Here is a 25,825-nt window from a genome sequence, read left to right on the forward strand (position 1 = left end):
TGTTACCTAGACAGCTCTCCGCGGTGTAATCACAGTCATTCTCACTCTCTGGACAGCTTCTTAGTCTGGGGGTATCTGGCCCCAAAAGTCCAGTTTGGCCTCGTTCAGCTCATGACTGCCACTTAGACAGGCCCGACATCACCTTCTTGTTGCAGAGTTGGAATCTCCTCCCACGCTGTGCCCTTTTACCAGGTTTTGTACTGCAGCCTTTACCATCACTTTGTCCTTGGGCTTTGAATTCTCTAATCACAAACAGGTCCACACAACATCTGCAGGAGTGACCAGGAAGTCTTTTTCCAGATCTTTGCCCTCTTCTGATTCCTCCTTTAGAGGCAATCTAGACAGAGTGTCTGCGCTGATGTTCTGCCTTCCAGGTTTATACTGGCCTTTTCAATCTAGGAGACAAACACAATTCATTGGCTGGCCTTTGAATCTAGCTAAATTCAGACTGGAAATCAAATGCTAATTTTGAACACTGAGGGTAATTAACTCCTGGTACAATTTATCAAGGGTCATAGTGGCTTCTCCATCACTGAAAATCTTCAAATCAAAGTTGAATGTTTCTTAAAATGTATGTTTTAGTTCAGCTACCAGTATTGGACATGATGCATGAATCAGTTCAGGGAAATCCTGTGGCCTGTATTATGCAGGAGCTCAGATTAGATGTTTGAGCGGTCCCTTCTGACCTTAATATCTCTGACTCACACCCTCTGTTGTATCACAATGCGGCAATGGAATGGGGAACTGAGCGGTTGGTGGGATTTCCTCTTCGGTTCTAGAGGACCAAGCAGTCTGGGTTTGATCCAGAACCCTGCATCCGGAGTGCTGGGCTTGTGGAATAGCTGCATTCCCATCCCCTGTGAAGGAGCCAACTCCAAGAGGCAGCTGTTCCCCCGCATGCAATTTCCTTGGAAATGTACCTAACAGATGCAGCATCTTCAGCGTGGAGGGGCTGGAAAACACCCAACTCGGCTGCTGCGCCCCAATCCTACCCGGTGCCACCCCACCCCCCAATTCTGCCACTGTACTTCAATCCTACCTTGTGCCACCCTGGCCCCCAACTCTGCCACTGCACCTCAATCCTACCCTGTGTCATCCTGCCCCCCAACTCTGCCACTGCACCCCAATCTTACCCTGTGCCATCCTGCCCCCCAACTCTGGCACTGCACCCCAATCTTACCCTGTGCCACCCTGCCCCCCAACTCTGCCACTGCACCCCAATCCTACCCTGTGCCATCCTGTCCCCACCTCTGCCACTGCACCCCAATCCTACCCTGTGCCACCCTGCCCCCGGTCTGCCACTGCACCCCAATCTTACCCTCTGCCACCCTGCCCCCCAACTCTGCCACTGCACCGCAATCCTACCCTGTGCCATCCTGCCCCTGGTCTGTCACTGCATCCCAATCCTACCCTGTGCCATCCTGCCCCCCAACTCTGCCACTGCACCCCAATCCTACCCTGTGCCATCCTGCCCCCCAACTCTGCCACTGCACCCCAATCCTACCCTGTGCCACCCTGCCCCCCAATTCTGCCACTGCACCCCAATCTTACCCTGTGCCACCCTGCCCCCAACTCTGCCACTGCACCCCAATCCTACCCTGTGCCATCTTGCACCCCCAGCTCTGTCAATGCACCTCAAACTTGACATGCAACCTGCTGTTCTGTCTAGTTATGGCCCCATCACTTTAATTCCTGAGTCCATCTTCCAGTCCTCAGCTCCCACAGAGCTCTGCTAATGTACATCAGTCCTGACCCACAGTGCCCTGTGCCAGTCCAGTTCTACACAGCTCTGGCAACGGCTGCCCTCTAGCATCACTGCTGAGTACCGGCAGCTGTCACTCACTGGTTCAGGGGTTGGCAGCGGCGTCTAATGCTCAGTGTTTGTCTGATCCACATAGAATTACCTGACATTCATCACTGTATCCTGTGGGAAAGGAGACTGTTATTGGACGATAGCCCTCTAGTCATCCATTGTTCCTGCTGGAGGGTCAGGGTAAAGAAGAGGGAGGAAAAAGCCCTAGAGATGATGCTGCCTGATCCACTGCTTTGTGTTTCTTCTGTGGGTTGCAGCAGTTGGTCTTAAGTGACTCACCCAAGTCACGCAGGAAGCCGGTGGCAGAGCCAGAAATAGGAGCCAGGTCTTCTGAGTCCAATTCCTCCACCGTAACCATGAGATTCTCCTTCCTGGGGACGGCTAGATACCTAATCCAGGCTTTTGGGCCAGAAACCCAAACGCTTCCGCTAGCCCTGCCACCCCCTTTCCTGCTGGACCAGGGGCTGCAGACCCCATATTATTATTAATTATCTATATTATCACAGTGCCTACCAGCCCCGCTCACGGACCAGGACCCCGTCGTGCCAGGCTCTGTACAAACAGAACTTCTAAAGCACAGTTGATTCTGAGATTACACATGCCAGCTTAGGCAATAGAAGCGATGAGGTTCTGAAAGACAAAGAGATGCCAGGTTGGAAACAGCTGACAGTTGGTTGGACCAGGCTTTGCGCGTGTGTGTGTGTGAGAGAGAGAGAGATTGACAATGTTATTAATTATCCACCTGGTAAACACAGCAACGATCTAACAAAGTGTCCATTGAGTCAGCCAACAAGTAGGATTGGGTTAGGAACGGGGTGCCGGAATGGGTCCAGGGGCCATGGCCCCACCACTTTATACCAGTCATAAGGGCAAGTGGGGGGAGCAAAGAGGAGTGAGTGGGGGGGGGTGTCTTGGGAGGAAGAGATGGTGTGGGAGCAGGGCCTGGGGGGGAAGAGGCGGTGTGGGAGCGGGGGAAGAACCAGTGTGGGGGCAGGGCATAGGGGGAAGAGCTAGGGTGGGGGTGGGGCCTGTGGGGAGAGAGGCGGCGTGGGAGCGGGGCCTCAAGGGAAGAGGCAGCATAGGGGTGGGGTCTCGGGCGTAGAGGCAGGGCATCGGGAAGAAGCGGCATGGGGCGGGGCCTCGGGGAAGAGGTGGTGTGGGAGCGGGGTCTGAGGAGAGAGGCAGCGTGGGGGCAGGGCCTCAAGGGAAGAGACAGCGTAGGGGTGGGGTCTCGGGCGTAGAGGCGGGGCCTCGGGGAAGAGGCGACATGGGGCGGGGCCTCAGGGAAGAGGCGACATGGGGCGGGGCCTCGGGAAAGAGGCGGCGTGGGGGTGGGTCAGGGCCACGTTTCGGGCACCGGTGGCCCCCCCGCTTTTAGGGAGCTTCCGTCGCCCCTGGTTAGGAATCGATTCATCCCTTCTTCCAAGCAGTCTTTAAACTGACATTCATGCTTCACTGAAGGCGAGCCCAGGCGAATGCAGCAGGAAGCTCCTAGGTCAATAAGACTAATGCTGGAGGTTAGATGAGGTGCTCAGCCCGTCTCACAGGCTGCCCAGATTTAGTCCATAATGTGCTTTCTAGACACACACACACACACATACACACACACACACACAGGTGCCAACTCCGTGGGAGCTGGAGTGCCCACAGGGAAAAATTAGCGGGTGTTCCGCACCGGCAGCCAAGCTCCCCTCACCCCCTTCTCCCCCCACTGAACACGCTGTGTCCCCGCTCCTCCCCCTCCCTCCCAGCACCACCCCCACTGCCTAACAGCTGTTTGGCAGTGCTTAGGACTTTCTGGGAGGGAAGTGGAGCAGGGACGCAGCGTGCTCAGGGGAGGAGGTAGGGTCGGGGTGAGGAATTTGGGAAAGGGGTGGAATGGGGGTGGAGCAAGGGAGGTGCGGGGACGGGAAGCGGCGGGGCCAGAGGCGGTGGGGGGTTGAGCACCCACCGGGCAGAGGGGAAGTCGGCATCTATGCACGCGCAACAAACAAACCAGGCCTTCGGAGGACATGCTTTAGCTCAGGGGTTCTCATCCTTTTACTTTCTGAGGCCCTGCCAACATGATATAAAAACTCCACAGCCTACCTGTGCCACAACTGGTTTTCTGCAAATAAAAGCCAGGGCTGGCATTAGGGGGTAGCGGCAATTGCTTGGGGGGCCCTATGCCACAGGATCCCCCGCAATGCTAAGTTGCTTAGTCTTTGGCTTCAGTCCTAGGTGGCAGGGCTCAGGGCCCTGGGCTTCAAGTCCATGCAGTGTGGCTTTGGCTTTCTGCCCTGGGCCCCAGTGAGTCTAACGTTGGCCCTGCTTGGAGGACCCCCTGAAACCTGCTTGCAGCCCCCCCAAGGAGCCCTGGTTCAGAACCGCTGCTCTCGCTCAGCCCCGCAGAAACTCCCCCAGATCACAGCTGCAGTGAATACTTGGCTTTACTGTTAAGCTTTACGTTCGTATTGTCTGTAGCACAAAAGCAAACTCTGATGACAAGATCACCAGATTAATGGGAAGCCTGGGTGAAGCAGAGCACAGGCAGTCGGCCCTGCCCAGAGTCAAAGGTGGGGACTCTGCTGCTTCTCCAGCCCTTTCCAGACCCTCCTCCCAACCCCAGAGTTACTCATGTGGTTTTGTTCCCTGGTTTTCTCTGTATGACGAGCTCACAGAAAGCCTCTCTCTCGTCCTGAAAGGCCCCCCTCCCCACCTCATTGGTTTCTCTGTTTACTCCCCCAGTTTTCCAAGGACATCCTGGTGAGCATTTATTCTGCATACATCGATAACTTCCTCAATGCCAAGGATGCCGTGAGAGTAGCCAAGGAAGCCAGGCCAGCCTTTATGAAATTCCTGGAGGTAGGTTGCTATCCCGGCGGGGCAGCTGAGCAGCTGATTTGGTTCTGCAGCTCAGTAGGTACAGTTTACGCATGTCCAGAGATGATCATCCAGACTCGTCCCTCCATTGACTGGGGCTCAAGGGGCATCATGCTGGAGCACTCTGGTAGGGGCGAGGGGAGTGGGAAAGAAAACGTTGGAGGGAACAAATTTGCATTTATCTGGCCAGGATTTTTCCATGTTCCTGATTCTTTTATTGCAGATATTTGGGCCAGCTCCTCAGCTGTTGTGAATCAGTGTCACTCCACATCATCAGCTCATGTGAATCGATGTCACTCCACATCATCAGCTGGTGTGAATCGGTGTCTCTCCAGATCCTCAGCTGATGTGAATCAGTATCACTCCATTGACTTAATTGGCACTACACCCTTTTACACCAGCTGAGCATCTTGCCTCTTGTGTCTGAATAAGAACTTTCTTCCTTCCCGTCCAGCTTCTCCTGCTCCAGCGCCCCACTCCTGTGCTGCTGGCACTAGTCTGACACCATGGGAGTGACCAGGCTCATTCTCACTGAGATCCCCGTGTGAGCCAGATTATGCCCTTGCTGCTCTCTGCAGACAAGGCTTGTGGACATGTAGCAGAGCTGCTCTGAGGCATCATGCTTCTGTGGTCCAGGCTCAGGGATGCTAGCAGGCTCGGAGTGCGGGAGAGGGGCTGGCCATGCCCCCAAGCCATTTAGCCATGCCTCCTTGGTTCAGTCTTCAGTGGTGGAGATGAGCATGAGTTTCTAGCCTGGGAATTCCCAAGGTACTGGATCTTGATGCTGTCTATGTGGTTTTGTGCATGGTCTGGGGCTGATTGTGGCTCGTTCTGAGCCTTAGACCATAGGAATGGGATCAGATCTGAGGTCCATCCAGTCCAGTGACAGTGACCAGAACCAGATGCTCAGGGGAAAGCATAAGACCCCTGCAGTGGGGAGTTGTGGGGTAATCTCTCCCCCTGCCCCGCGTGTTAGCTCTCATTCTAGTCTATACTAGCTCAAGGCTGGCGAAGCCCTGAGAACGAGGTTTAATATCCCTTCCAAAACTGTTGCTGCTAGTGATGATAACGCTGGGTGCTCTTGATGTCTGTGTGAATGCCTTACTGAATAAAGTTACGTTCTCAGCCATGATCCATGTGGTGTTCTGTCCCCGTGAGCCATGGAGCAAATCACGCAGCCGCTTAGTCTCATTTCTGACGAGAACTCCCTCTCCCTCCCCTTCCCCACTGTTCTGCAGCAAAGCATGCGGGAGAACAAAGAGAAGCAGGCGCTGTCTGACCTGATGATCAAGCCTGTGCAGAGGATCCCGCGCTACGAGCTGCTTGTCAAGGTGAGGAGGGGCGGGGCCGGCACGGCCGCATTTCCAGAGTGACACAGCAGCCTGCCAGGGCGGTCCATGCACTCACTGTCCCCACTGGCCTGCAGGCTCTGAGAGGAATGCCATGACGCCGTCTGTGGGGCAATGCAGATAGGCTGGGGCAGTCGGGAAGAGGTGTAAGTTGGATGCCGTGAGGTCGGTCACCCCATGAACTCTGGGGGAGCTGATGGAATTTCTGTTTGTAGAGTTGATCACATTCGGCTTGGACAGAGCCCCCAGGGACACTCCGAAGGGAGCGATCCTGCATTAGTGGGGAAAGGGCTGGATGATCATAAGAGCAGCCATACTGGGTCAGACCAAAGGCCCATCTTACCCGGTATCCTGTCATCCGACAGTGGCCAATGCCAGGTGCCCAAGAGGGAATGAACAGAACAGGTAATCATCAAGTGATCCATCCCCTGTCACCCATTCCTAGCTTCTGGCAAACAGGCTAGGGACACCATCTCTGCCCATCCTGGCTAATAGCCATTGACGGACCTATCCTCCATGAACGTATCTAGTTCTTTATTGAACTAGGCCAATAGGCCTTTTCCCTCTCTGTAGACGGTACCTGAGTCGGCTTGGTGCGGGCTTGCTGAAGGAGGTGTGGTTCACTGGTGTGAAGTCAGGGAGCTGAGTTCGAGTCCCACTTTCATTGCTTTCGGGTCAGGCATTTGCGAGCTGGTTTGGAAGAATGTCGCATCCTCGACAGTCCATTGATGTCAGTAGGACTCACAGGTGCTTCACCCAGCTGAGAAGTGACCTTTGACCTCCCTGGCCTGTCTACACAGGCAAAAAGGTGCCTTTTCCAATTGAGTCAGCTGAGCAGGGCTGAGCCGTCCCTTGTATGCCTGTGTAGATGTGTTTTAATACCTTTCCAGTTGTTCTAGCTGGAGTGGGAGATTGGGCCACAGCCCAGCCAGCTGACCTGACTCGGAAAGTGTTGAACTATGTCTACACTGCTGTTAAGAAGGGAGTCTGGTCCCATTCAGCTGACTGGGATCACCCCATTGAAGAAAGGTTCTTTCTCCCCATGTAGACAAACTGTCTGCACCTCTTTTTCGCATGGTTGCTGCGTGTGTTATGGGGCCGGATCATGAGGGCCTTCCCAGATCTCTACCCCATCTCCAAAGGGGAGTCTGCTTGAGTACAAATGAATAAACCCTGAACCAAGGGCTTCAGGACCTGGCCCATTTCTGTCTATAGGATGGCTCAGGGGCCCTGAGCTGGAAGGGTTTACGGATGAGTTCACTGCACTCGTCCATAACAGGGCTCTTTGCTTTTCTGCATGTCTCGAAGTCCGTGCAAGAGGAGACTCCCTGGAGCCTCTTGGGAATGCTGAGCACCCTTTCCGTGCTCCCTGTGCCTTGCTGGGCCACAGATGATCATCAGGGTATCCAACAGTAGCAAGCACAGGGCTCCTGGCAGTGTGATAGGTACCTGGATGGGCCAGCGCTGCTGAGGGGAACCAAACCAGGATGGCTCAGTAAATCTTTGCAGGGTAAAGGTCCTTTTGCAGAGGAAAGAGGGGCAAGGTCAACCGAGAAATCCCTGACTGCACTGTTCCCGCATCCCACCAAGGGGTTGGGTGCTAATAGCTCAGGCATTGCTGCGAGCAGCCGATCAGACGAGCCAGTCATTAAGCTGGGGGGAAGCTGGGAAGAGCCTGTGGGTCTGGGAAAGGATTAGATCTATCTAGACCTTAGAGCGAGAGCAGTTTGTAAGGAGCAGCTTCCAGCGATGATGGGAGGGGCTGGTCTATTTATATCCTGAGTAGGGTGGGTAACAAAAGGCCCCACCCCTCAGTGAAGGGAACAACCACAGCCCCAGAACTGTACAGAATACAAAGAGGGGTGCTGGACTGTCTGGTCTGGAAGACAAAATTCCCAGCAGGATTTGCAGAATTGGTGCAGCACAGGGCAGAGCTCTGCAAGTGTCCCCTATAGTGCTCCGCCAATGGGCAGCTCCCCTGGCCCGGAAAGGCCACCTTGGGGCATGAAAGGGCAGGTCAGTCTACATGGCCCATCCAGTCCAGGGGGTCTCTTGAGATTTGCCTCTTAGCACCAACCGATTGTGGTTTTGGGCTGTGGACAATTGTCCCTGGGAACAGCGGTGAGACCCATCCAAATTCTCTCCCGTCGGCTCCCTTTAGTAGCCACCAGATAGCCTAACCAAAAGAAGGCAATTAATTGATCTTTGACTATTAGCGGTAAATATGCCCAATGGCCTGTGATAGGACACTAGAGAGGGTGGGATCTGAGTTACTACAGAGAATTCTTTCCTGGGTGTCTGGCTGGTGAGTCTTGCCCACATGCTCAGGGTTTAGCCAATCGCCATATTTGGGGTCGGAAAGGAATTTTCCTCCAGGGCAGATTGGCAGAGGTCCTGGGGGTTTTTTACTTGGCTCTGCAGTGTGGGGCACAGATCACTTGCTGGAGGATTCTCTGCACCTTGAGGTCTTTAAACCACGATTTGAGGACTTCAATAACTCAAACATAGGTATGGGGTTTGTTACAGGAGTGGGTGGGTGGGATTCTGTGGCCTGCGTTGTGCAGGAGATCGGACTAGAAGATCATAATGTTCCCTTCTGACTTTAAAGTCTTTGAGTCTATGAGACAGCTGTCAGTAACCAGGATTTAAAGTAGTGATATTAGAACACTCTGCTGTCCCGCTGCTGGGAGGGCTCACATGGATGGATTGCTGTGGTAACCGCGCCGCAGCCCTGCTTAGCTGGCTGGTGGCAGACTCTGGTGTTGTGGAGCTAATTGCCACTGGCATACAAAGCTGCATTTGTATTGCAGAAAGGTGGGAGGAAGTGGGCAGTGAGCCCCAGGTGGCTATAGCATTACAGCACTACAATGGGAAGCAATATGTACCTAGAACATGCTTCCCAAGGCTGACTATTTCCTATGGTGTTTAATAGAGCTTTGGTCTTAGTGCAGTAAATGGAGATTTGTAAAAGTGTTTCTCCTCATGGGGTTTGAGGGAGCTGGGATCCAAGTGGCGTTTTGGCCCAGCAGGTGTGTGCAGCGCGGTTAAAACCAGTCACACTCAGGCTATTTTCTGCATGTTCAATGTCAACGGTGATCCAGAGACTATGAATTTGAATCTCTGCTCTTGTTGGCCGAGGGCTGGAGGAGAGAAAGCAGCTCTTAGAACTGCAGCTGCAGAACAGTCTGCCTCCAGGGCTTCATGTTGTAAGGTACTGGCTAGTGTGTCTGTGCGACCACTGCTTTCTGCTGGATGGAGTCAGGATGGCTGAACTGTATGTCAGAAGCCCTGTACTTCCAACAGCCAGTGGAGAGTCTTCTTATATCAGGGGGTTGTGCGTTTGGAGCTGGAGGATCTGAGTTCTCTCCTGGCTGTCTTTGTGAACTTGTGATTGGTGCTGGTGGGATGTGACGGTCGATGTGGCCATGAAGTTGGTACCATACACTGGTATAGAAGTGTAAAGGGGTGAAGCCAGAGAGTAAAGGTTAAAGGTAGATACGTAGATTGTAAGCTCACAGAGGCAGGGACCATCTCTTTGTTCTGCGATTGTACAGCCTCAGTACCTAGCCCAGGGCTGTGACCGTGGGTCCTAGACACGATGCTAATGAGACGAGCACTCTGATAGAATTGAGATGAGCATCTTCCACAAGCATAAATACACGGATGCCTAAATACAGAGTTGGGGCCAGACCAAATCCCTGAATGTATGGAGATATATAGAGGTCCCTGGATCAAACATCTGCAGACTTTGCAATTAAAGGACTTTCCAGTGACTGTTATCCAAGCAGCTCCTTCTGGATAGAGCTGGGTAAAGTTCTGCCTGTCTAGGTCCGTATATCGTGCTCACTACCTTAGCGGGTGAACAGACTTGCAGCAGTTTCTTATTGCAGAGATCTTTACCACCAGTTCCTTCTGGTTTTATTTGCACAGGATCCATGTCCCCTGTGCTTGGCTCTGAGTTGCTGGTTCCAGTGACCCCAGATCTCAGTGTCAAACAGGGTCCAAACCAAGGGGGTTCACCTGGTTTCATTTTGAATCCATGCCGAGCTGCTAGCATCACATGATTAAGATGTAAAACTGGATCGTTTAAAACAGGGCCTGGATTCACTACAAAGGAGCCTCCCGCCTATCAGCAAGGTCCTCCTTGAGCTTCACCTTTGTAATGAAATCCAGACACTAGGCTGGCCTTGTGCAAGGGCTGCCTTCCTACCACCACCGTGGATTCTCTGGCCTTTCCCAAGTGCTGTTCAGCTGTCGAGAAGAGCGCAGTACCCTATTCCTTGCCATTGCCCCCCAAGCAGCTGCGGAGGCAGCTAACGAGATCCACAGGCGGGCAGGCAGCAGCACTCCTTTCAGCTGCGTCCTCTAGCCTGCCCTTTTCACAGCAGACCAGCTGTCCAGTTCAGTGACTGCTGATTCAAAGCATTGCCAGCTCCACAGCTGTGTGTATCAGGGCTTTAGATGCCATGTTGAGCTAAAAGCCTTGTCCATGACCAGGACTCCCTCCATCCTTCTTCCCCCGATTTGTCCACTGGCCTTTCATTCCTCAGGGACAATCATTTATTCCCTCACTGGCTGTGCAGGAGAGATTTCACGCTGGCACTCAGAAAAGTGTAGCCACCAGTAGCCACTCTCAGGGCTGGCTGTTAGGCCTGGTCTACACTATTGCAGGAAATCGATCTAACTTACACAACTGCAGTTACCTGAATAACGTAACTGAAGTCGACATAGTCAGATCCACTTACCGTGGTGGCTACACTGCATTGTGGTGAGGGAAGAGTGTCTCCCGTTAACTTCTCTTATGCTTCTCAGGGAGGTGGAGTACACAAATCGATGGGAGCGTGCTCTCCCATCGATTTAGCATGTCTTCACCAGACCTGCTAAATTGACACTTGCTGCCCGTAAGTCTGCCGGTAAGTGTAGACATGCCCTCAGCGTTCAAGTTTCTTCACACAGCCCAGCCATCACTCCCGATTCCATCCAGTCGCTCCTGATAACCCCATTGTCCATGGGCACCACACAGCAATATTGGTGTTGCCAGCACCTCTGCTATTCCAGTCACTCTCCCAGTGGTATGAAACTTGCATCTTGTTTTGTCCAGTCTTCTCTAGAAAGCTCTGGATAAGGGGAGCAGCTGCAGGAGTCCAAGGTTCAGCTTCAGAAAGTTGAAGCTAACTTTTTTCTTTTTGCGTTGCAGACGGCTGGATGCCAACCCCACACATACAGTATAGCTCCTCTTTAAACACACGCGTCATGGGAATAGTCGTCGTTTGAACTGGGATTTCTGAAATGACACATAAAACAATCACACTGTATAAAAAGGATCCCAATATTACAGAGATCACTTAAGCTGCAATTTGAAATGCTGCCGCCTCTGGGGTAATATATAGCAACAGTTTAGAACGGGAAGTAGGGAGAAAACCATTGTACCCAGCTAAAACTGCAGAAGCTTTAAAGAAGAAAAACAAAGCATACTACATGCAGATGCAGTCGCCCCATCTCAAAAAAGATATATTGGAATTGGAAAAAGTTCAGAAAAGGGCAATAAAAATTATTAGGGGTATAGAATGGCTTCCGTATGAGGAGAGATTATTAAGACTGGGACTTTTCAGCCTGGAAAAGAGGCGACTAAGGGGGAATATGATAGAGGTCTATAAAATCATGAGTGATATAGAGAAAATAACTAAGGAAGTGTTAGTTACTCCTTCTCATAATACAAGAACAAGGGGCCACCAAATGAAATTAATAAGTAGAAGGTTTAAAACAAACACAAGAAAATATTTTTTCATGCAATGCACTGTCAACCTCTGGAACCCTTGCCAGAGGGTGTTGTGAAGGCCAAGACTATAACAGGGTTGAAAAGGGAGCTAGATAGATTCATGGAGGATAGGTCCATCGATGGCTATTAGCCAGGATGGGCAGGAGTGATGTCCTTAGCCTCTGTTTGTCAGAAGCTGGGATTGGGTGGCAGGGCACGGATCACTTGATGATAACCTGTCTGTTCATTCCGTTTGGGGCACCTGCCATTGGCCACTGTCTGAGGACAGGATACTGGGCTAGATGGACCTTTAGTCTGATCCAGTGTGGCCATTCTTATGTTCTGATGTAAATGGCAGAGCTTGAATTTGGCCAGGACACCGGGGTTAATGCCGCTACTCATTTGAGAAGGGCTGCAGGATCTCAAATGGCTGCAATTAGTTAAGGCCTCTTGTTGTATGGCGCATCTGAAAGACACTGGCTAGGGACACAACGTACCTCGTGGGACATTGAGTCAATGCCATCTCCCTGGCGTGTGCAGTAACAATGCCACTTCCTACAGCAGCTGTGGTTTCCGTTGCTGGTCTCCTGTCCTGGGACTTGCGGTGAGTCTGACCTTGCTGAGTCTGTAAGGTTTTTTAGACAAGATCACAGCCTCATTTTTGTTAACTTGCAACATGTAGGCCACTTGTTTTGACCCTTAGTAATTACCTGTTTCTGCTGCCCTCGGTTTGTCTGCCAGTGCCCTTCTTGATGATTTGCATACCCATAATGTATCATCCTCAAGCCTTCAATGCCAGTAGTTTTGCGGTCACCCTAACCTAATTATGGATGTGTTTTAACTGGCTGGCTGCTAATGAAAATAAGGGATCCTAGCCAGTCAGTTTCCCGTGCCTTGTCTTTGTTTCAGTAATATTTGCAGGCAAATGGAATGATCTCACTGGTCCCTGCTTTTGTGCCGCATACAGACCCAGACATCTGAGGTTTCCACAGTGAATTAAGCCAAGGGGCATTGCCAAAGCTGTCAGAGCACAGACACTGTGCAGACTAGGGAAGAAGTGTAATTCACCCAGCAGGGGACGGCGTTCTAGGCAAAATAGGAAGAATTTTTAACCAGTGCCTACAGGTGGTTAAATTGGTTGTCAGGTCAAGCACCAGGTAATCTTCTAGAGCATCCTTAAAGTTCTTAGAGGCCAGCTGTGAAATCGGATTTATCACTAGCCACCTGACCATGAAAGCTAAAGACCTCCCTCACATTTTTTATCCTGAGCTCTGGATTAGTGCCTTTTGGGGTTTTAAAAATAACTCTACTGAAAGGATCAAATGTTACCTATTAGGAAACAAGATTCTATTTACTTGAGCAAAAACATAAAGCAGTTGACAGGGCTTGCTACCACAAATGGCTTTTATTTCAGGAGCTCTGAATTCTCAGCATTTCAGTTCTGTAAATAAAACAAGCTGCTGTTAGAGAGTAAAGCGATTGTTTGCAACAAGTTTAGGTTGCTTGGTCTGTTTAGCTTGGCAAAGCGAAGGTTATTTGGGGGTGGTGGGAGGAGGACTTGAGCATGGTTTATAGCGTCCTACCTGGGGAGAAGATTTCAGCTAGAAAAAGGCTTTTAAATCTCACAAGCAAAAAGCATAATAAGATCCAATGCTGGAAGCTGAAGCCAGATCATTTCAAACTGGAAATAAAGTGCCCCTTTTTAAAGTGAGGGTAATTAGCCATTGGAACAATTCACCTAGGGATGTGGTAGATTCTCCATCACCTGATATCTTAAAATCAGGATAGACTTTCTTAAAAATGCGCCTTAGCCCTGGTGATGCAAGAGGTCAGACTAGATAATTGTGAGGTACTGAGATACTACAGTCGTGAGGGGGTAGCATGTAAACACCCTGGATAGACAGATTACCATAATAGCCTGAACGTCTATGAATTGGGGAAGTGTTTGCTGCTTTTGTTTTTCACAAGATTAATACATCTAAACCACAAGTGTTACCATTTCCAGAGAATATGCTCTCGGTCACTGCTGTTGATTGAACCATCTCAGACTATATCCAAAAAAATCAGAGACTGCAGCTCTGAACATTAATAACTAGACCAAATGAACATGCCTATGAAATCTTCCCTGTTATCCCAAAACAGTCAGGCCCTCAGTCAGTGCTCTGCGAAAATAATGGGAAGGGTGGCTTCTGGTAGTCTGAAACCTGAGTGGGAAACAGGATTCTTTTCCAGCCTTGCAACCAGTAGTTTTTTAACTCCCTTCTGCTGCTCTCTTTTCTAAAGGCTGGGGTTATGCATACTCTCCAACCACTCCAGGAGTGTTGATTTAGGTGCACAGTCCCCTGATGGGGCTGTTCAAAGGGTTGCTGCTGATTATTTGAGTGCCCAGAAATGCCTCCACAAAACACATAAGACAGGACGTACTCCTTTCCCCGAGCATTGTACTCTCTACATTCAGATTGTCACAACAAGTGAGGGGCCTAGACAAGAGGGGGGCAGGAGTATAAAGGTCCCAATAGTCAAGTCACTCAGCGACTCAGTGTAGCTGGAAACGTTCTTCATCAGACAGGGACTTATCAGCCACACCCAAATCAGTCTTTAGCCCTATTTCTGGGCTCCATGTTGTGACCGTGGTTGCTGGAGGGGGCCACACTGAGAATGCTCAGTCAGGGCAAACTGTAAAGAAGGGGCAGATTACCCCCAAGACTGGTGGTTTATTCTAATAATTAGATTCACCAAGCCAGCAACAAAACAGCTTCTGCAATACCTTACAGGTTACCAGAAGCCAAAAATACAGCTCCACTAAAACAGTCCAGCCCTAGGCTCCCATCTAGACAGCCAAGTCAAATCTAGTGAGAATTACTTAACATCTTATTCACCGTATATAAAGTTCTACCAATCCCAAGAAATCGGACACATACCCACCAGGTCAATGAATATTTAAGATCTCACCCAAATTTTTGTTTGCAGCCAATTCTTATTCATTAATCTAAGATGTATTAAAAAGAAAAAGTTCTTGTGCCTAAAAGATCATTATACCTGCAGATATGAATACAGTTCTTAGGTCAGTTGCATAGCAGAGATGGTGAGCTGCTGACTTGTAAAAGTTCTTCCAGAATCAATTTCGTAAGTTATTGTCCATGTATAGAGTTTATTCAAATTCTTGTTCAAAACAGGTAGTCATCAAGTGATGGATCACTTGATGATTACCTGTTCTGTTCATTCCCTCTGGGGCACCTGGCATTGGCCACTGTTGGAAGACAGGACACTGGGCTTGATGGACCTCTGGTCTGACCCAGTATGGCCGTTCTTATATTCCATGAGAATTTTCAGGGTAATCCAGAAGACCTCAGTCATGTGACTTAAACTTCCCCTGACACAGTTCAAGCACATCTGAGATGACAAGATCAGGTCCTAGAGTTCCTTTATAGAACTCTGTGAGGCTACGATAGCCTCTTGACAGCCGATAACACAGCAGGCATTCCTTGGACAAAGAACAGGTAACATATATTGTTGCTTTGAAGTAAACATCACATTTCCTATGTATACACAGGTAATTAATTGCATTGATTAGCATAAGTTAATTACCCTTCCAAGCCGCTCATAGACAGTTTACTACAAACTTCAAAGAGAAATATAGACATTGATGTTATTAAATGTTAATATTCCTTTTTGATCTCTGAATCAATAGAATATGGTAACAGACAGCAACAGAAGTTTAGCATCTCCCAGCTGATTAGATCACACTGTTAACGGCTAACAAGATGTAGGTAATCACTTCTAATTCTCTGTTACAGAACCCTTGTCCATTTAACATGGCATTGAAAACGATCTACCAGAAATGACCCTGTTTATCACTTCTATACTTTTCTAATATGTCCTTTAAAGGTTGATTTTAGGACACAGCCTGTTGGTTGCTTAACACTAGCTGGCTCAAAGTCACACATGTATATTGTCGAAACAACCAGCCAACTCACAAAACTTCCAGCTGGGGCTTTCTACCCAGTCACAACTCCCAGGGCTTCCCACCTGGCTCCTCCCTTCAGGAGAGTCTCTTTTCCTGCAGGTCCTCTCTGCAGTCTCCCAGCCCCTTTATATGGGACATCTCTCCCCTTCACAGCTGCATCTATACCTCTTGCAGGCCCGAGAGCCCAGCCTAGGGATTTGAAAGGAGGGGTTGGTCAGTTGGCAAGCCGAGTCTGAGCAGTGTGTGTTAGTTCAGAACACCAGTTCTGCTTGGTCCCCCGGCCTGGCCTCTCTGTTTAAACCTGTCTCTGAGCACTCACTGATGCCAGTCCTCACAGCCAGGGCCGTCCTTAGGCATGGGCAACATAGGCAGCTGCGTAGGGCACCTGAAAATTTGGGGCACCACTGGGTCTTAGTGTCCACCCTCTAGTTTTCCTATCCCTGTTCTGACCCTTCCTGCAGGCTCCCACAGATGGCTGCACTAGCCTGGTGAGTCTTCCTTGGGAGGGAATCTAGTAGTTAAAAGTGAAAAAACCTCCAGCCTGCCAGACCTATTAGCACAACATTGAAACTGTTAAAGAGACATTCAAGGGGTAATAAAGCCATTTAACAGGCATTTGCCAATCCCAAGGTATATACTGACAGGTTTCAGAGTGGTAGTCCTGTTAGTCTGTATCAGCAAAAACAAGGACGAGTCCTTGTGTCACCTCAAAGACTAACAAATTATTTGGGCATAAGCTTTTGTGGACTAGAACCCATTTCATCAGATGTCCACGAAAGCTTACCCCCAAATAAAATTTTATACTGTCAGTTTCTGACTTTACTGACAAAAACAGTTGTGCATTAATGTAATATTTACACAGAACATGTCAGTCTACAGGACCTTAGTTTAAAGTTTGCTTTAAAAATATTTCATTAGTGAGCTGGTGAAGATTATAAAATCACATTTCTAAAAAATGCTTGCATAGAGTTTTAGATGCACAATCATCTTTAGCCTTAAATGCATGGATCTTCAGACATACAGTTTTTTAAATAAATCCTTCAAAAGACCTCCCTTATCTAAAATACACATTTTAATTACTATAGTTTAAAAAAAAAGTGCTTCCAAGTCTTCCTGTGTCCTTTCTGTCCATCCCTTCACCACCTCTCCCCCCACTCCCCACTGAAGAGAGCCCTTAAAGGGACAACAGTCCTTCCCTTCCAGATAGCTGGACAAAGAGTTTCCCTTTCTTTACCTCTGACTATCCGACGAACTAGTTTTAAAAGAACCCTCCAGCAAAATCAGTACCTTAGTAAGACGAAATCCTTGTTATACCTAAAATCTTTGGAAACATATTTTTTTAAAGTTGGTGAAATTTCATAACCATGTCTCTTGTTATGGAGATCACACAAAGTAAATTACTGTTCCCTTTTTCTAAAAGCAAAGAACATTGTTATGAACACACTAAACCTCTCTGATTAATTTAAAAGAATGTCTTCGTTTCAGTGAGTTAAATATGTAGTAATCTGGAACGCTGGCTTAAGATTTGAGTACGTTTAAAATATAAATTCAGCTTAGAAATACTGATTAAGAAAATGTAAAACAGAGAAGAGCTGCATCATGTATTCCATTATATGTAATGTTGTATTCAGCAGGACAGCTGACTCACCCTTACTATGAAGTTTTTGCAAATAAATCTCTGACAAACTTCAGGGCATATCAAAACACCTGTGACTGACATTTTTTATTCCCAAATTTTAGTGCTTTTAATTAGGTACTTTCTTCATGTCCATTCTGCAGGAGGGAGAGGGCATGGAAGTCTTTGCGGGGAACTGTGACTCTCCGCCACCATGAGGCAGGCTGGGCATCTCATTATCCTTTGCTGTCAAGTCCCTCCTCCCCCTCCCCCACCAGCCTGTGAGCTTGGGCTGCCATCCGGCATAGGGGCACCAGTTTAATAATACTGCGTAGGGCCCCATAAATCCTAAGGACGGCCCTGCTCACAGCCCCTCTCAAAGCGTGTCTGCAATGGCGCCCACCATTCCCCACTTTATTCCCCATCTCTTTTCTCATCCTCGGCCGTGGGGTCTCCTTCGTACCCCAGGTCAGCCACCCAAGGCTCCGCCTCTCATGCTAGATACGGCACTCCACTCCTCCGGCTCGCTCCCGGCTGAAGTGCTTGGTGGGTTGTTTGCCACGAGCTATTAAGAGAATAAGGGGACCATTTGGGGCACTTCTGTGGGAGGCCTGAATCAAAGTTTCCATCTGCTTTTCTCCCAGGAACTTCATCTAACGTTTCTTCCCCTTCCTATGGAGTTTGCCTGTTCTGGAGCCCAAACGCACTGTGAAGCTGCCTGCCGGCTTCTGGATTCGCTGTTCTCTCTCTCCATCCACTTCCAAACCCCTCCTTAATTTTGTTTACATGCTGCAACTGTGCTTCCCAGCCAGCGAGTTTTCATTTGCTTAGCGCCCTCCAGCGGGGTTTTGCCTCTGAATTTTAATTCACTCTGCCTTGGCCCCACCCCTCCTCTTAAAGGGGCATTGATAAAGCTTACCCTGTTCTCCCCTTCCATTGCACGAGGGAGCCCAGTAAAACAGCCAGCCTGAACTAGGTTTGTTTTAATATGTGCTCTGTTCATGGGCTCCATTGGAGGGCTTGATCTGCCAGGAATAGCTCTCCTGGTCACTGGAATGACCCGCGTGTAAACTGAACAGGTAAGAAGAGAGTCAGGTTTTATAATCTCCCCTTTGTCCCTTAGGGGCTGATCTTCCAGATTGCTGAGTACCCTCCACTCCCACCGACCTCAGAGTAGATCCACAGCATGCAGCCCCTCCCCAGGGGCGCTCAGCACCTGACAGGATCGGGCCCTATCTCCTCCACTAGCCATCCCCGCTTTAAAGGGCCATGCAAAGTTAACTGTGTAAAAGGTGCCTGGGGTCTTGCCACCAGCTAGGAGCGGGTCCATACATCTGTACTTTCTGCTTCGATGTGGTCAGCAGCCAGAGGAGAGCAGAGGCCTGAAAGCCAGGTGGGCACATCCCCCGGAGCAATTCCGCATCTATAGGGGTTCGCACTCCCTCTGAAAGCCCAGTGCCGGGCATCGCATTGGCCCAGGCCAGCCCTTACTGCTCCTTGCCAAGCGTCTGGCGGGTCAGTTGATCGCTGGAGACTCCGGTGCTCCTTGGAAACCTGTTAGCGGGGGGAGACGGAAGCTAAAGTAGGTAGAAGCAGCATTCAGTTCGATGGCTGGTTCACGGGAAGAGCTGCAGGGAGGAAGCAGCGCCAGCCATTGATAAAAGGCAGAGCAGCTCCTGGCTGGGAGCCCGATGCACAAGCCGGGATGTTAGGGAACCTGCCGAGATGCCGACGGAGCCAGAGGGGAAGCAGAACGGCGACAGAAAACATGCACACACCGCAGCCAGATCGATCTCTGTCCAGACAGCCTCTCTCCAGCCTGGGGGAGCATGCCTCCCGCCGCTACAGAGCGCACGTCCCCAAGGAGTGGCCAGGCTTGCTGCCATCCCCACCACTGTCATCTGCCCTGATGGATGCCTGTGGGCCGCACTAAATTAACTCCAAGTACTCATCTGCCCGAGCGTTTTCATTCATATCCGGCCAATTAACCAGCGGGTTTTGTTTGCTTTAAATGACTAACGTCCTGACAGCCGGCAGAGCAATGAAACCAGTTGCCCCTTCTGCTCAGCATCACACTTCTCCTCCACCCTGCACTCAGCGAGCACCTGCTTTATTCTGCAGCAGTTTTCCCCAGGCAGTTCCTCAGGTGGCACAAATCAAGGTGGGGCTGATCCATGGCAAATATGTCAGAGCAGGTCTGGGCCAGCCTTGCTGGGCAAGGCACTGCCATGGTCGCCCAGTTGGTGTTATCTCCTGTTTGGGTGAGAGCAGCTCCTCTCGGGGCTCAGGCTCCACGAGGGCTTCAGTGAGATGGCTGTGGGGGGATATGATAGAGGTCTGTAAAATCATGACAGATGTGGAGAAAGTAAATAAGGAAGTGTTATTTACTACTACTCATAACATAAGAACTAGCGGCCACCAAATGAAATTAATAGGCAGCCGGTTTAAAACAAATAAAAGGAAGTATTTATTCACACAACGCACAGTCCACCTGTGAAACTCTTTGCCAAAGGATGTTGTGAAGGCCAAAACTATAACAGGGTTCAAAAAAAAACTAGATAAATTCATGGAGGATAGGTCCATCAATGGCTATTAGCCAGGATGGGCAGGGATAATGTCCGTAGCCTCTGTTTGCCAGAAGCTGGGAATGGGCAATAGGGAATGGATCACTTGGTGATTACCTGTTCCATACCCTGTAAATTAGTGGTTGATCATATTTTAGCTACTGTGTCCGCTGCTGGACATTTGACTTTAGTAATGAAGCAGATTGGTTAGTTACGTATGAACGGAAACACCTGTCCCATGACTGGCTAGGAGTAGTCACGAAATAAGTCTTCAAGTTGTTTATCTTCTGAGAAGATTGTCTAGAGCAGTGAATCTACTCTTGTGGTATTTAACATTACTTTATATGTTCTGCCATCAACTGATCCACGCAACACCCCAGGTGGCAAGCAGGTATCTGCAAATGAGTGTATTGCGATTGATTCCAGCTGAGATCTGTGAAAATGTAATTGCACTGTGATGATCCAGTCATACAACATATGCAAATCTTTGCTTCCTGATTGGCTTATGAGATGTGTAATAGATTTTTTTTTTTTTTTCCCCTGGAGCCTTCAGCTCCCCACTGGCACATCAGAAAGGGAAAGCTGGTACCTTTTTAAAAAGTATGTAATCATCATGGAGATATTTCTGTCTGCTACCGATGAAGATATTCAGAAAGTAGGGAGCAGTACATGCAGCATAATGGCGTTGTGTGAGCATCAAGAGTCTGGAGGGCTGGACTTTGAGGGAGAACAGACCTGTCTGCAATTGCGAGAAGGGCTGAAGGAAATGACTGGCAAAACCCTCTCTGTAATCGTCCTTTGAATTTTTCTCGCTACTGGATGTCCCCTTTGGAAGGGCCTCAGCCCATGCTCCTCCGAGAGCTTGTTGCTTGGTTCCCATGCAGTGTAAAGGCAACAGGCTTTCACAAAGGCAACTGATCTCATTCCCTGTGATACCCTGCCAGCTGCAACTGTAGGTTTGCTCACTCAGAGGCCCTGTCTGCTGGCCTGCCACTGACCGTTGCTGGACTTGGTATTGGAAATCGTTTGCCCACTCGTCCTGATGGCACAAAACTATCTTCAGTACCATTACATGAAGCATGACTGAGACTTGGTGCCAGCATGTCTATAGTGGTGCCAGAATATCTGCCTCAGCTACACTGGCAGATAAATCATTGCCAGCCTGGGTTCAGAAGGGCCCATCACAGCCAGCCAGGTTCATCAGTAGCCTCAAATCCCCTAGGGATGTTCTGCAAAGCTTTCCCACCATAGCTAACACTGGCTGAGCTGTTAGCATCATTGGGAGCGCTAGTCCAGAGGGGATCCCATCTCTGACACCAGAGGGATCCCACTGCTCACTCCAGTGTTTTAAGTGCTATATCATCTAATCCTGCACAGAGCATATCTAATCAGTGTGATGTTTAAAATGCAGGGGTGGCAATCAGCCCTTCTACACTGAGGTTTTGTCTCCACTGCTAAAAAAGTGGGGGTTAACTAACACACCATAGCTATCTTGCTGCAAAATCCTAGTAGAGACAAGCTCATTCTAGTTTTTGTAGCTATGTAAGATCAACTCTATACCCCTACCCTAATGACTTCCCCTAATTTACCACCTGGTAAAACTACAGAGCCTTGTCTCTACTAGGATTTTACAGTGGGATGGCTATAGAGCACTGAACTGGGCTTCAGGAGACCTGGGTTCTGTTGAAGTAGGCAAGTCACCTCACCACTCCACGCCTCAGTTTCCCCGTCTATTAAATGGAGGCAATGATCATAGAATTGTAGGACTGGACCTCAAGAGGTGTTCTAGTCCCATCCCCTGCACTCAAGGCAGGACTGAGTATTATCTAGACCATGCCTGGGGTGTTTGTCTAACCTGCTCTTAAAAATCTCCAATGATGGAGATTCTACAACCTCCTTAGGCAATTTATTCAGTGCTTAACTACCTTGACAGGAAGTTTTTCCTCATGTCTAACCTAAACCTCCCTTGCTGCGATTTAAGCCCATTGCTTCTTGTCCTATCTTCAGAGGTTATTGAGAACAATTTACCTCCCTCCTCCTTGTAACAACTTTTTATGTACTTGAAAACTGTTATCATGTCCCCTCTCAGTCTTCTCATCTCCAGACTAAACAAACCCCATGTTTGCAATCTTCCCTCCTAGCTCATGTTTTCTAGACCTTTAATCATTTTTGTTGCTCAGTGCACTGTTTTGGGTACCTTAACTTTTTTCTATATTTCTTCCCCTAGGACCTTCTGAAGCACACGCCCGTGGACCACCCCGACCACCCCTTCCTAATAGATGCCCAGAGGAACATCAAGCAAGTGGCCGAGAAGATAAACAAAGGGATGAAGAGTGCTGAGGAGGTGGAGAGGAATGCCAGGATAGTACAGGAGATTGAGTCCCACATCGAAGGGATGGAGGATGTACGTATGCAATGCTCCATGCAAACCACTGGCTACCCGCATCCTTTGTACAGAGAGGGTAATGGCCCTGGGTAGCATTCTCAGGGGCGTGAGCTAGAGGCTGGTTAAAGATGTAGCCTGGCTCAGAGTCCTAGGCATTGGTTGGGTGAGTGGCTGAGCTGTGGTAGCAGAGAGTTCAGGCCTAGCGCTGCTTCAGGGGACACAAGCACCTTCAAATCTAGTTTCTTTCTCCCAATCCTGCACTGATTGTTTCAGCCCCTAATTCGCCCTGCCGTGAGATGGGGCCCAGACCGCACCCCAGTCCGAACACACCCAGACTTTGGGATGTTGTGGATCTGGACTAGAACTTCCCTAACTCTGCAATGGGCTGAAACGAAACCACAGATCTGAACTTTTTTGAACCCTGCTAGAGTTTGATTCTGAGTCTGAATTTCACAACTAACCACTAGCTCTGGGGAAGGGGTAATTGACACCAGTGGTTTTACCCAGAGGTATCTGGCCAAGCTGGCCCCTCTCGGTTTCTCCAGTCTGGTTTCTCCTAGGACAGATCCTGTCTGTTTGCACTGGCCCACCGCTGCTTCTCGCAATCTAGCCTGGTTTCTCCTCTGTGTGGCTAGGCCTTCATGCACCTAGCCTACAGGGAGGCTTTGAGGAGCAATTCACTGATGTTCATAAAGGTGAGCCCCTCTGTTGGAAGATGGTCCAGGAGCACAGGGGAGTACTTAAAACCCTGCTGCTGCTGTAACATCCTGATTGAATGCCTACCATGTTAACAGCAAGGGCCTTGTCCACATTATCATGCCCACGCCCATGTTAGTACTGAGACCAACGGAACACGTGGCGCCTTCGACAACTCTTTTTGTTTCCGTCCTTGCAGCTCCAAGCCCCGCTCCGGAGGTTCCTGCGCCAGGAGATGGTGGTGGAAATGGTAAGAGTCACCCTCTCTGTCTAACTCTCCTGCCTTCCCTGTCTACCATCACTGCCCGTCATCCTCAACTGCCCCTTCCGTGCGCGTGTGGCCTCGTGACTCAGAGACGTTACTTCTCAGAGGTGATGGGGTCACCTTCCAGGCCTGCTGAGCGCTTAAAAAAAATATATGGAGATATACCTATCCTCATGGAACTGGAAGGGACCCTGAAAGGTCATCAAGTCCAGCCCCATGCCTTCACTAGCAGGGCCAAGTACTGATTTTGCCCCAGATCCCTAAGTGGTCCCCTTAAGGATTGAGCTCACACCCCTGGGTTTAACAGGCCAATGCTCAAACCACTGAGCTATCCCTCCCCCCTAAATGCTTGTAGTGATGTATGCAGAGTGGAGAGCCGAGTGCAGTACACAAGACTCCCAGAGGATAGATCTCCCCTGAATCACCGGACCCTGGAGTCACGTGTATCTTGGCACTTTATACAGACAGTGAATAATAATTGCAAGGCCTGAAGTTTGGGGAGGGAGCTCTACCGCTGTTGCTGAGCTTTGACTGTTGCTGAGCTTGTTTCTGCCACGTAGGGTATTCCCTTCAGCAATTTAGTTGGGGATCGGTCCTTCTTTGAGCAGGGGGTTGGACTAGATGACCTCCTGAGGTCCCTTCCAACCCTGATATTCTATGATTCTATGAATGTAGTGACAGTCTCCAAAAGAGCAGAGACCCTGTTTAGCTGCCGGACAGCTACAGCAAAGGCAATAGCAGCGCAGCTCCCGGGGGCTGCCTTTCCCGTGACTTTCTGGAAGGGGAAATCTGCTTTGGTCAGAGGAGAGGACTGAATCTATCAAAGGTACAGCTGTGGGCCCCATCACCACAGTAGCTAAGCACCTCACAATCTATTTACATCAGGAGACTCCTGTGAAGTAGGGCTGTGCAATTGGCCCCATTTTACAGATAGCCACCTGTGACACAGAGACTTGCCCAAGGTCACCCTGGAAGCCTGTGGCAGAGCAGGGAATTGGACCCAGGTCTTTCTCAAGGCCTAGGTGAATGCCCTAACTCCTGCACCATCCTGCCTCTCTGCTGTCAAGGGGTGCTGGCAGCACTGTTTACCGGTGCCAGTTTATTGTGCGATGGGTGGTGTTCAGGTAGGTAGGTGCCAGGGCCCAGCTTGAGAACTGGGACAGGCAGGTGGAATGGAATCTGAAAAGAAGAATCAAGCATTCTAAGCTTCTAGAAGGTAGAACACTGGGGATCTGGGCCAAATTCCATGCAAGTCAGAGAAGAGATTCCCATTGATTTTAACGGGGGTTCGATTGTGCACTGATTTTTCTAACAGCATCCTTCTCAGCAAGTAAAACCACATCATCCATGCAAAAAAAATCATACTTTATATGGGAGTTCTGTTTATAGAGGATTAATAGACATGTTAATAAACGGTTAATCAGTTGTTTTAGATTGTTATTGGGTCCTACCTGGTGCAGATTTTTAGCAGTGTGGATGATTAACCCTTGGAAGGGTGGAAAGTCTTTAAATCCAGACTGGATGTCTCTTTTACTGTAGCTTAAACAGAAGTTGTGGGCATGATGTAGAAATTAGTGTGTGACTTTCTCTGGCCAGCGTTATGTCAGATTAGATGATCTCTTCTGGCTTTCAAATCCATGAATCAATAGGTCATTTGGTTCTTGTAACCATGGCTCATGGCCATCTATAGCCCCTTCTAGCCATTCATAACGCATACCACTGGTGTCTGTCACATGCTTAGCACCCTGATTGATCATTTATTAACCCTTTATAGACCACTTATAAATGGAATCTTAAGAGATTTTTTGTGGATTAGTTCCCCATGGGGCACTCTGTCTTAATTTAAACCCCTCCAAGATAATCCAGAACACTATGACTATGGACTGGTGTCCCAAGGCAAGTGGTTAAAGTTGCACCACTTAAGATACTTGGAGTTCAATCAGACAAGGCACTTGAAGGAATGGCTACCATTCTGGAAGAGATGCTTCAGCCAAACACAAATCGTTGGACAGTATAGGAGAAACTGGGTGACATGTAACGGCCTGTGATATACAGGAGGTCGGACGTAGATGATCTGACGATCCCTTCTGGCGTTACCCTCTTTGGATCTGTAAATTATACCATAAAGACCCGCGCAGGTGGGGATGGGCTCATAGGCGCCAACTTTCCCGGGCGCTGGTGGGTGCTCGCGCCTGCCAACCCCTGCCCTGACTCCACCCTTTCCCTGCCCTGCCCCAATTCCAACCCCTTCCCCAAATCCCGGCCCCAAGCGTGCTGCATTCCCCCTCCTCCCCCCTCCCTCCCAGCTGCGCGAAACAGCTGTTTCGCAGCACAAGCGCTGGGAGCTAAGGGGGAAAGCATGCGACTCAGGGGAGGAGGCGGGGCGGAGGTGAGCTGGGTGTGGGGAGCGGGTGGGAGCTGCTGGTGGGTGTTGAGCACTCACCTATTTTTCCCTTTGAGTGCTCCAGCCCCAGCACAGCAACAGAGTTGGCGCCTAGGGATGGGCTGGAAGAGCTAGAGAGAAGTTTTGTCCCCCAATTCCTGTCATTC

The 25,825-nt window shown here is 49.6% G+C and overlaps 1 protein-coding gene across 1 annotated transcript in view; it reads left to right on the forward strand.

Moving 5' to 3' along the window:
- The window catches only part of ARHGEF17 (Rho guanine nucleotide exchange factor 17), a 259,995-nt gene that overhangs the window by 205,433 nt on the left and 28,737 nt on the right, over window positions 1-25,825 (forward strand). The window contains exons 4-7 of the mRNA XM_050930300.1: window positions 4,541-4,657; window positions 5,914-6,006; window positions 22,156-22,332; window positions 23,210-23,260. Of these exons, the coding sequence (XP_050786257.1) occupies window positions 4,541-4,657; window positions 5,914-6,006; window positions 22,156-22,332; window positions 23,210-23,260 (438 nt within the window). The remainder of the gene's footprint in view (window positions 1-4,540; window positions 4,658-5,913; window positions 6,007-22,155; window positions 22,333-23,209; window positions 23,261-25,825) is intronic.

Source organism: Gopherus flavomarginatus, chromosome 1 (genome assembly GCF_025201925.1).
Source record: "Gopherus flavomarginatus isolate rGopFla2 chromosome 1, rGopFla2.mat.asm, whole genome shotgun sequence".
In the NCBI taxonomy this organism is placed as follows: domain Eukaryota; kingdom Metazoa; phylum Chordata; order Testudines; family Testudinidae; genus Gopherus; species Gopherus flavomarginatus.